The sequence below is a fragment of the Nesoenas mayeri genome (assembly GCF_963082525.1).
Source record: "Nesoenas mayeri genome assembly, chromosome: 5".
Taxonomy (NCBI): Eukaryota; Metazoa; Chordata; class Aves; order Columbiformes; family Columbidae; genus Nesoenas; species Nesoenas mayeri.
Genome location: NC_137548.1, coordinates 56,282,512 through 56,294,700, shown reverse-complemented (window position 1 = coordinate 56,294,700; position 12,189 = coordinate 56,282,512). Strand labels below are relative to the sequence as shown.

At 35.9% G+C, this 12,189-nt stretch overlaps 1 protein-coding gene across 1 annotated transcript in view; it reads left to right on the top strand.

Annotated features, from left to right (window-relative positions):
- INSC (INSC spindle orientation adaptor protein) overlaps positions 1 to 12,189 on the top strand; it is a gene marked incomplete at its 3' end in the record, with an annotated part of 99,683 nt that overhangs the window by 29,861 nt on the left and 57,633 nt on the right. Inside the window, exons 2-5 of the mRNA XM_080345212.1 lie at positions 4,846 to 5,191; positions 5,679 to 5,731; positions 7,387 to 7,510; positions 9,961 to 10,074. Of these exons, the coding sequence (XP_080201338.1) occupies positions 4,846 to 5,191; positions 5,679 to 5,731; positions 7,387 to 7,510; positions 9,961 to 10,074 (637 nt within the window). The remainder of the gene's footprint in view (positions 1 to 4,845; positions 5,192 to 5,678; positions 5,732 to 7,386; positions 7,511 to 9,960; positions 10,075 to 12,189) is intronic.

The following is a 12,189-nucleotide window of genomic DNA, read 5'->3' as shown; positions in this document are numbered from 1 at the left end:
TAATTTAAGATAATGTGCAAACACAAAAATTCTTACAATACCGAGTCACTGAAATATAAAATGCCAGAAGAAATTATATGTTAATGAACATAAAGTAGTGCACATGAAGAGGGGTAGGGATCAGAAGAAAATCTCTTTCATTGTATGTATAGGATAGCAAACCCTAAACTATGTATTATCACTCATGGAAAAGATTCTGAAATCAAAATAAGTAGATTTTCTGCAAGGTAAAAATGAAACAGGTCTATGGAAAACACTTAAGTATAAGAGAAAATTAATTTTGGATACTCTTGGAAAATAGGGACAGTGCAGAAAATGTAATCAAACTGTAGAAATCCATAATTTACCTGAATCTTGGATTATTGCCTGCTGTTCTTGCCATCGCATCTCAGGACATATCAAAACCAGGGAAAGTTTTCTGAAAACATGGGGAGGGTAAGTGGATGATCAGAAGAGAGTGGAATAATTTCTGTATGGTGATAGACTGAGTTTCTCTACCTTGGAAATTAGATAACAAAGAGAAGATAGAGTAAAGCAAATAAAATAATTATATGAAGTGGATGAATGTAGAACTATCATTTTAGTATCTCTTAACATGCAAGAACTAAAGAACTTGTGTTAGTATCTCCAGGCAGCAAGTTTAAAACAAAAAATAAGAAACATTTTTTCATACAAAAATAATCAAACGATGTGAGACAGTGCCACTCGATGTAAAGGCCAAAAGTTTAACTGAGTTCAAAAAGGGTTTAATGGCTACTTTTGTTTCATGAATTGCAAAAACATCCTGCTCAGACACAACTTCTGGCTTTAGGAAGTTCCTAAACCACTAATTGACAGAAGATGGGAAGGAGGGGTTGCTCAGCTCTTGCCATGCCTCTTATAATCTTTCTGTATGCATCTCCTAATGGCCATGTTGGGAGCAGGATAATGGGCTAGACAGATGTTTTTTTTTAGTCTAACCCATTATGATGGTTGTTTTTATTTTGCAGGCTTCTTTTTTTTTTTTTTTTTTTTTTAAGTAATAGACAAAATGGAATTTTTCAACTTGTTTTTATAGTTCAGTAAATTCTGTCTGCAATATGATTCTTAATAGCTAGTTAGGAATGATCAGACTTTTAAACTTTATTTTAATATATAAACAATTAGCACACAAATTCATCAGCTGAATGCTTAGGAAGATTTTCTCTAAATACAAGAAGATATGGACGAAGGTAAATAATTTCTGTGTTTCACTTCAATAATCATGATATGTGTATTTTAAAACAAAGGTGACATAGGGAGCAGGGGAAGTTTTTTGTGGTTCTTCTCTCTGGAAGGAGGTGAATGGCATTATTTTTGCCGTTGTTCTGAGTTAAGGAATACTATGTTTCAATGACAGCACATCCTAAATTGTACATTGTACTTCTGACAATTACTTGGAACAGTGAGGTGTGAAGGGCAACGGGCACAGACTGAAGCACAGGGGATTCCATCTGGGTATGAGGAGAAACTTCTTTACCTTGAGGGTGACGGAGCACTGGAACAGGCTGCCCAGAGAGGTTGTGGAGTCTCCTTCTCTGGAGACATTCAAGATCTGCCTGGATGCGATCTATTCCAGGTGAACCTGCTCTAGCAGGTGGGTTGGACTAGGTAATCTCCAGAGGTCCCTTTCAACCACATTCTGTGAGAGTTTAACATTTGTACTTTTTTTGTACAACTCTCATTCTTTCCTCTCCTCAGAGTGAAGATTGACCTTTAGGATTAAAGGAAATATGATATATTTTTTTTCTTCTTTTCTGACTAACGTGTTCTATTTTTTTTTCTGTGTTAATTTATAATGTGGGAGTTTATTTGTACTTACTATGCAGAGATTTAATTAATTATCATAGTGCACTTTAGAAATGAAAAATACATTAGTCTGTGTCAAATTAGTTTATCCTGTACTGCATGCAAACTACACACATCATTATAAATCATGGTCTCAAACTTCTAAAGTTGTTATTTTTGTTTATTAGGAAACCTTGCTTCAGATCCAAAAAGGCAATAAGGGGACTACACATAGCAAGAAAAAAGCAACCCACAATCGATCATGAAATGCAATTACGCAATCTTCAAAGCTGAACGAAATAAAGACCTTAAATAGCAGTAGCTCGTAAAGTTTTAAAATTAAAAGTAGTTTCATCGTTTATGGTGAAAAGGGGAATTGGATCAATGAAATTGATCTCTTGTATCTTGTTTGCTGTTGATTTATATGAAACTATACTTGAGGTGAGCCTCCTTTTCATACGTATGTTAATAAATGTTGGTAATTTGTGGAATACTACTTCAGTGGTCTGGAAGGGCATTTCTTGAGTTCAGCTGGTGCTCTGTCTATAAATGGAAGCACAAGAATTAAAAAGGCCTTCCACCTGCTCACCTGTAGCTTGGCTAATGTGATTGCAGATTTTGTTCTAACATTAAGGTTTTACACAACACAGAGCATTACTGCTGTGATGCTGAGTTGCAATAAATCAGTACCTGAATTAAAAGAATGGGGGCTGTAAAACAAACTTTCTTTTTGTCCTTTCTGACATAGCATCTTATAAAACTGCAGCATGTATGCAGAAAGTTCACAACAATCTGCTACACTGTCAGACTAGTTGTAAGATACCAATAGAAGTTTGGAAAAAATAATTAAGCACAGTGTCTCTTGCTTTCGCTTAATTTCATTTCTCCAAATTTAATCTTCACTTCTTTGGAGTTCTTTAGTATTGATCCATCTTTCACTAGGAAAAGAGATACTAAAATTTTGAACTATTTCATGTTAAGAAGACTTTCCAAAATTTCAGACTGATGAAAACTGCCAGAAAAAATATTTTATTCATTGTAGATCAGAAATTTGAAATTTGTGCTGAGTAAAGTGACCCTTTTGGAAGTGTATTGTGTATGCAAATTCTGCTTTTGTTGGTCATGTGTGTGTTTATAAATTCTGGAAAAGCTGGCTTAGAGATATAAAAATCTCCTATGCCATGGAGACTTGCAGTGATTCTTTGAGCTCTTGGCCTCCTGCTTTACTTTATTACTAGTGAATGATGTTGCAATGAGAGGGGATATATTGGGCCTAGTAGGGAACAGATATTGATAAAGCCAGTCTTTAGCATTGCAACCGTGGTTAATTTCAGAAACTGTGATTGAGAATCTTTTAAGCTTTTGCATAAAGATAAAGAAAGTTTAAGTAATTTGAAAATACATTAAAGCTTTATTTTTAGAAATAACTTGTATCTTTTTCCCTTGGCGCTATGATTAGATTTATTAGATGTAGCCCATTAGGTTTATATATAGATATATATATATATTTATACAAATATGTATTATATATCTACTATAACTATGTTTCATATATCTGTGTTTATGTATATACTTAGCAGAGAAACTGGTCTTTTGTGAGGACTGGGGAGGGGAAATGCAAACTGAAACAATCTGAAAAAAAAAAATAATTTGGATGTAGGATATTTGGAGATGAACAGTGTTTGTTCTGTCCTTGGTTTGGAATCGAGGGTCAGACAGACCCCTTGGTAGTGATGCTCCTTCTTTGCGGAGCTCCCTCCTGCAAAGGAAAACAGTTCCAGCCTTGGATATGGTAGGTGAGTCAGACCATGAAGCTCGGAGCCTCTGTTCTGTGCAGATGGTCTGAGAGACTGTGGGAGGCAGCAATGGGCCAGACATGCCTCAGAGAGAGGGAGCAAATTTCCAGGGAGTCAAGACATCAGGGTGTTGCCACTAAAAAAGTCCATGAGCTAAATGAAACAAAAGCAGAAACCATAGCCTCTCTCCAAAGACAAAGTAGGTAAGAATGAATGCGGTTATGGAAACTTTGGTCTGTCTGACCCAGAGTTCTATACCTGACCTTTATACACTGTTAGATACAACGTTAGTAACACTAGTCATGTTTAAGAAAATCTGCCTCCCTACCTGTGTATGGCTGGGGTGAGGATTAAAGTTGTTTTATTAGGATCTGGGCATCTCACTGTAAGGAAAAAATTCAATGCAACCCAACCTCAAGGCTTTGGGGTACATGGGATCCCTCACATAGATGAATTCGGAACAGCTCAGTACAGCTGCTGTCTCAAGTATCACATTTGAGCGCTGGAGGGTTTAAAATGCAGGCCCACTGCCCTTGGGTCAGCGTATACTCACCAAAGAGTTTCTTTCAGCCTCACTGGTTCACAGTACATTTTTTGTAGTGCTAAAATGTGCATTGGAAGTCAGATGTGCAAATTGTACAGAGAGTAGTGAGAAAGAAGGGGGAAGGTAAAGGACTGGTCAGAAAGTACAATCCAGCTGAGTTTTGAGGGATTATGATATGACAGAAATGGATATTGCAGACCGTATCATTCACTGTCTTGGTTTGGCTGTGTCAGTGTGGGTGGAAGGGCTTTGGAGAGATGCTGCAAAGCAAAATTTCAGTTAAGTATCTAATAGGTAAAGTGTCCAGAAAAAGCTGACAGTATAGTCCCGTAAACAACAAGCAAACACGCCCATAGTTTTGCTCTTTTATCGTATTAAGGTCTGAATGTACAAGAAACATTTTTGCCAAGAACTATAGTCTAAATTTCTCTTATTTACCTACCTCTAATGTCTGCTTGTTTTTTGCAAACAATTTTATAGCAGAATATGTGATGTGCAGATGTTTAGAAATCTAAAACCTGTGTTTGGAATACAAAGCTAAACATGTCACTGTGTTATTACAAGCAAATTGTTCTGTTCATTAAGTTACCTTTTGTCAAGAAAGTGCAACTTAGCAGATGGATGCAACTGTATTTCTGGTGGTTATTCTAAGGTTGTTTTTCATTACCTCATTCTTCCTTCTCTTTCTCTGTCTTCTAGCATGCATTTAATTCAAGTGGACTCTGTTCAGCGATGGATGGAAGATTTGAAGTTGATGACAGACTGTGAATGTATGTGTATTCTCCAGTCCAAGCCAATCAGCATTGAGAAGGATGAACAAAATGAACTTCTCCTTTCCTCACAATATAGCACATGTGATAACTTACAGCTGATATTAAAAAGGGCTTGGATCATAAGCACAGAATTGACCAGAATTGCTCAAAAGCTGGAGAAGAATAGATGGCAGAGAGTCCACAGCATGACAGTAAGAGTCAACTGCCATGTACGTTCAATGATAAATGAATACAATACATTCACTATGAATTCTTCAGAAGAAATGCACCAGGTAGGTTGTCTCACCTATTGTCATGCTTGTCTTGTTTAATTTTTTTATTGTAATAGTTAAAACTGTAATGGGTAAGAAATCCTTACATACTGATACTGGTCCCTTGTTTAAGACCTTCTAATCCCTTTTCAGCTAAGAAAACATTATTGACTCATTTTGGATCCTGTTTTATCATAGGCCTAATTCTGAATGATAGCACTGTTAAAAAATTATATTGCAAGGTTTTGTTTTTGAGGACTACTGGACTAAAATAACTAGATGTCCCATCCATGAGTTCCTTTGCATTTACAATGTAGAAAATACTACTTTTTTTATTAACTTCAGTTTTATCTCCAGTTGTTTTAAGCAGAAAAGTAGACAGAGGGTGTCCAAATGAAAATTATGTTTCTGGAGGGTTTTCACCTAAATATAATGGAAAAATATTTAGTTTTAAAAAGCAATTGTATATATGGATATTGCTTTAAAACCACTTTTTCTTTCTCTGCAGTTTGAAAAACTCTTAATAGACAAGTGTTCGGAATTTACAGCATTCACAGAAAGGTAATTTAAGTTTTCTAGTTGAAATATTAATTTTGCTGTTTTGTTATGTTGTAAAATTTCTAATGAGGAGTACAAATCAACCAACACTCTCAAATGTCTGAACTAGGCCCCTGCAGCTCTAAAAGGTTTTCTAAATGTTAGCCTCTAGTGGGTGAAGTGAGTTGCTTTTATCTAAACTGCATCCTAATGAAAGATGGGATCTGCTGTTTCACAAAGAGCCTGGCATAGACACAAAGCTGTGTGCAAGTGGAGTTTTTAAGGTTTTTAGACACCAAGGGAGAAAGTCTGGCTCTAATGATATCGATGACAAAGTTCCCTTCAAGTTCTGTGGAGCCAAGATTTCAGCTGGTGTGAAAACTTACATTGTGAGACTGTTGTACTGCATGTTCTTCTATGCATATATCAAAGTGTTGGTAAATCAAACTCAAATAAATACACATTCCTTTAATTTACAATTGTAGGTTTACTCAGCTCCACGCACTCCAGAATGCCGAGACTGGAAAATAAGAATCTCTTTATAATTCTTCTCATGATATTTCCCCACCTATCTTAAGTTATCCTGTTTCCTCCAGCACAGCTCAATCAGTCTTTTTTGATTTATTTTAAACACTGTGCAAGTCATTCTACTCGAGGGATCATCAGGGAAAAAGACACCATCCTAATTATCCAGGAAAGAACATTTCTTGAGCACTATTGCTTTTTGCCAAACCCACACAGCTCAGACTTTACTTTTATATTCTACTGTGAGGCACACTGATTTAACGAGATCTCTGATCTCATAATGTCTGCCCCGAATCAGCCCTCTCCCTCCTTGTCTGTTCGACAAAAAGTTGACATAGGTGAGTGAAAGACAAGTGAAGTGAAAAGGGGACCTAATGTGTAGATGGAGGCACTGATCAACCAAACTATATCTTCCATTACAGTGGCCTGCCTAAGTAGAGCATGTTTTGACAATTCAAATGAACGCATTTCTGTGAGGAAGTATTAGTTATTTCATTTGAATTGTATACAGTTTTCCATCTTTAACTCATTTATTCAGTAACAGCCCAATATCACTGGTTACAGGATAGTTATACTAATTCTGTGAAGCTGCTGTATGTAATCTTCCTGCATAAAAGGCCAAATTTTACTTTTGAGTATGCTGTTTAAATTTAAATGAACTTTACTCATCTGGGCACACGTTCATTTTGGGTCGTTACCCTACTATCATTAAACTATGGCAAAGAAGGTAAAGAAATTAAAATTATTGAACACACTTCTTTGGCAATGAAAGATGGATGGATGTACATAGCTTCAGCTGAAATGCAGGCATCCTGTAGTGACTGTAACTAGAAGCATAAGTGGAAAAATAACAGCTACACTGATACAAATACAGCATCTACAGAATAATCTGACCTGCAGTCTGTGAAGTAAATTTGACCCCAAAGTGATTTATTAATGTTTATGAATAAACAAAGTTCCTGCGTAGAGAAAGATTTGATTGAAGTCTGGTGTGATGCTAATGGCACAAAGGCTGCGTCTTCATATTAACAGTTGAATTCCCATTATATCCCCATTGTTCACACAGAGCTCACCCACTGCAATCAGCTTGATAAAACAATAGTTGTCTGTTGCATCATTTTTCCTTCATCCCTTTCCTTTCTCATTCTTTTCAGATGCATACAAACTGAAGATGAACAAGCATTGAAGTCCATGAAATCTTGTATTAATGAAACACTCACCACTGTTGCTCAGTATTTTGGCCAGTTAATAGAGCTGGTTTTAGCACATGAGGCGCAGGTTAGTTTATAGATTTATTTATTTAATTATTTTTAACGAGGCTGTCAAATCGTTGAATATTGAGGGAAAGCATCCGTTAAGAGAAGGATTATAATTACAGCTCTCAATTTTCAGCAAACTTATGATCAGTAATTCAAATACCTTGCAAAGTGATGTAGGTGTGTGTATTCTCAAATTCTCCAACAACCTCAAATCTCTACCACAATTGTCTTGTGGATCGATATGTTACTTACTTCTCCTGATAGGTTGTCTTCGTTGCAAGGCATCTAATTTCTGTACAATATCTTGTTAATAAGACCTTTGGACAGATTTTCTCTTCAGGGAGAAAGTGCTTTTCTTTAGAAACCTTGAAAAAAGTCTCTCAGTGATTTTTATTGAAAGTTAAACTTTTTAGAAGACGTTCATATAGCAAGTATATTATTATAGCACACACTTTAACTGTATTTTGTCACTACAGTGTTTTGTACAGGTTATATGTGTGTAACCTTCCAGAAACAATGCTGTGTCATTGCAGGCATGACATATAGTTTCCAGTGGTGATTAAATGTAGATGAATACATTGAGTAATAAGACTGAGACTACAAATGCATTATTATTTTTTTCCATTAGACCATTCTTGAAATAATAGCAACTTGTAAGTCTAACCAATCTATCTTGGCTTACACTGTTTTTTTTTCCTTGAGATCTCAGTAATGCCTTTGTACCCTTCAATCTTCTTCAAATAAAAAACCCCAAATGTAATTACGTTCAATTAATTTGTCCATATTTTAGAGGTGATGTTATGATGAAATGTTATGTTGTCCCTACAGAAAAAGAGGAAATGAGAGAGTTACTGAAGAGGAAATAGTTAAATAGTATTTACTACTGTGCTAAAACAAAATTAATGCACGGTATTGGTTACATTTCAATGTACCTTGATGCATTAAGATTAAAATACAGTTACGTCTCTTTCAGAAACATCCCTTATAGTTTTAAAACATTGTTGCTAGGAAGTGAGAATCTCCAGAATACTTTGCAGAGTTACTGTCAAACTAACAAGCTACTTGCTAATGTGCTGTGGTTAGGATTTATGAGAGCTAAATGAAACGCCACATATGAGCTGAAGTGTGTAAATAAATTTGCATATTGCAAATTCAATGAGTTGCTTGTGGTTGTTTTGACATTTATTCTTTTTAATCTGAAGAGTAGTTCCTCATTGCTAATAGTTCTGTCTTTGGGCACTTTGATACCTACTGTCATCTGATGTGCAATTCCTTTTTTCTTAAGGGAGCTGAATTAATTACTCTGCATCATCTAGTGTGTATTTGTGTGGCTGAGGACTCAGATTAGAGATCATTAATGAAAGCATTTTTGAGAATAGTTTTCTGAGCCATTTAGTCAGGCTGTGTGTCCATGTCTGCCACACAAGTGCATTGTCTGTGGGTACTTTGCTGCTCTGGAGCAGACAAAGTGTCTGTGTGAGAGGCCAAAATTCTCAGCTTAAATTGTGTGCTCAAGAGCTTTCTTTTCCAATCAAGGTATCAAGATTTTATTCAGGATAGGTTCATGTCAAAATGTGAACTGATAAGTTATGTCTCTTATGGAATCTTTTTCTAAGAGAAGATGCTACAGGTGGGAGAACACAGCCTCCTCAAGGGAAGATAATTGAAATTTGTATCAATGACAGTGTAAAATGTGGGATATTTCTTTGCACTTCTTCCTAAGTTGGATTAAATATCAAAATGCTTGCCTTCTTCCTTCTAGCAAATATGGTTAATTCTACCTCTAATGATAGAATGTACTTTCAGAAAGAGTAGAATTAAACATCATATTCCTCTGACAGCTGTGTTTCTTTATGAAGCTGCAATGACATACAAGGAAAAGCAAGATAACTATTTACAAAGACAAAAATACTTAACCTATTTCATACATTGGAGAAATAAACTCTATTTCTGTAGAGAACACCCTGCGTTGGTCAATGATATTTTGTGCATACCAAGAACAGTGATGAGCCTAGAGCCTTAGAAATTAATGTTAGAAAGGATACCGCAATGTTCTGTATAAATAAGTTGGAAATCCTGTATCACCTTGTGATACACCTTCAGCACTAAGACAATTACTTGCCTTCTGAAAATTTTAGTTCAATCCCAGGCCAAACCCAATAATAATTTACTAAATAGCTGAAGAGTTCTTTATTGAATGTTCTCACACACATAAAAATAAATATGAATAGAGTAAGAGAACATTTAAATATCACTATTCTTGGTTATATCTATCCAAATGCAACCATAAACATGTTAGTGTTATCAGTTTGACTCCTGCCCATGTGTGTGGTTTTTTTTCTTTCTGTGGGTGAGAAGTAAGATGATAGGGATTAAACGAACTAGACTTTCTACTCCATTTTGTTTTTAAATATAATACTAACATTTTTCATTGGAAGTAAATTATTTTTATTATCTTATGTCACACAGAACCTGCTGAGACAAATAGAATTGTCGGATAGTGTGTACATCACTGAGTCAGCGATTAGTAGTTTATTCAGCCTTACCCAGGAAGGTGCTCATCTGTGCCGTATCATAGCTAAGGTAAGTGGATTTATGGATTAATCCAAAAGAAACTAGTAATACAAGTGTGTTGCTTTACTTAACACAGAAGTCATTGCAAGTTTTGAAATGTACAGAACAAGATGAAATCCTGTATTTCAGGGGACAAATCTAGGTTAAAGAACAACAAAATATTCTATGAGGAACTATTTGTTTTCTTCTTTTGTTGCTTTTTACAAGTCTTAGTTACAATTATACTATTAGATAGTAAATATATATATATATAAAATAATAATAATAAAAAATAAAGACCACAACCCCAAAATATTTTATTCAATAAAGCACAATGCTTGTACAAGTAACTGCAGTAGGATGGTAAGCTCCAACAAGCTTCTGAATGTTGATCCAGCTACAGTTGTCTTTGTGCCACCTGATGCATTATCACTCCCTTCGACATCTTAGGCATTTTTCTAGTGTTTCTCCTGAGAGTATCAGACGCAGAAGTGGAGAGAAACTTCACAATTGGCCATGCATATGGCTGACAAGTATGCAGTGAAACAGCAAGATTCTTCAGCTGTGTGTACAGAGAACATCAGGGATATTATGAAAGATGTAATTTTAAAAATACTTTGAATTGATTATTTTCCTTTTACGGAGGAACATCATTACAGTTACTTCTGGCAGTGTGTGTTCTCATTCACTGAGTATTTGATGCTAGCTTTTGGTATAAACAAATTATTCTGCCAAGATCAACGATACTGGCAATCCGTGCAGTGTTGGCGCCTTTGAGGATGCTTGGATCTTGAAAAAGTGAGAAAGGCATGGCACTGTGTGAGGTTGAGAATAGGTTAATCCCATCCACAGTGTGTACAGGAAGAAGAAGAAAACCTCCTTTCCCCAGCTTTTGCTTATGGAGTGGTGTGCCAATCCCTTGTCCTGCTCAGAAGTGAGGTTAAACAGAAGCGTTTAATTCATTTTACTTCTGATTTGCCTTTAGATGGATTTTTGCACCATGAAAGTTACTGCTCTGTTCTGAAGATGGAGACTAAGGTAGACTTAGAAATGTGTGGTGGATCCTGGCAACAGCCTGAGAGGCTTGATTTTTTCTAAGTTGATATTTGAGCTCCACTCAGTGGTATCCAAAAACAATGTTAAAATGTTAAGTATTGAGGAAGTGCAGAACTAACATATGGAGGAAAATTGGTATTGTGCTTTTTATCATTGTGTGAATTCCAAAACAGTTTAATTTAGCTGAAATCTGACCTTCCATAAATCACTAAATGAATTTATTGCTAAACGCTGGATGTGTCACAGGTTTATGAGTGAGGAAATGCATCCCCTTATGCAAATAACCCTAAGTGGTGTTCGGCTGCCAAATTACAGTCGTTACTGCATCACCTGTCCTGTGTGACTCTTTGTGCACTGTGAACAACATTCATCCTGACTCACTATCATCATTCACCCTCTGTATTGCCTCAGTTATCTACGTCAGTGAGCAAGGTGGTGGAGGAGTTGTAACAGATCAAAATTTTGAATTCAGTCACTGGAGGAGTTAGCTATGACATTGAAAGTGCAGGGTGACTTTAAACAAAAAAGCCAGAACTTTGCCCACTCATTAAGGGGTTAAGAATGTTTTTGTAAAGATCTCAAAATTTCCCACAGATACAAAGTTCCCTTAAGAGCTGTCATTATCTTTGTAAAAACTAGCTGGAGAAATGGAATATTTGTTTACAGCAAAAGCAAAACTCAACAAATGTGTTGATGTAAACTTGATGACTTAGTCTCCGTGACAATGTCTGATTTTGTGGAACACTGCTGATAGCCTTTTCTTGTCCCAAGATATGAAGTACAGCTCTAAAGCACACCAAAGTCTTTGACATGCAAACAAAGAACCTCGATAATATTGTAAAGCTATAATATTACAGGAACTGGTTTCTCACTTTACATTTTGGTAAGGGTTTCAGTATCCTCTTTCAATCCCTCTACTCCCCCCATCCCGCTGCTGAAGTATTTGTACCAAAATTTAAAAAAAGCTTTGAAATGATAATCTCTCATGCTGAAACATCACCTATAATTTTATTCCACCTGGAGGTGGTTTTTTTTTTTTTTTTCTTTTAGCATGTAACTTTGTAATGTGCTGTGAAAGTGTCATGTTGC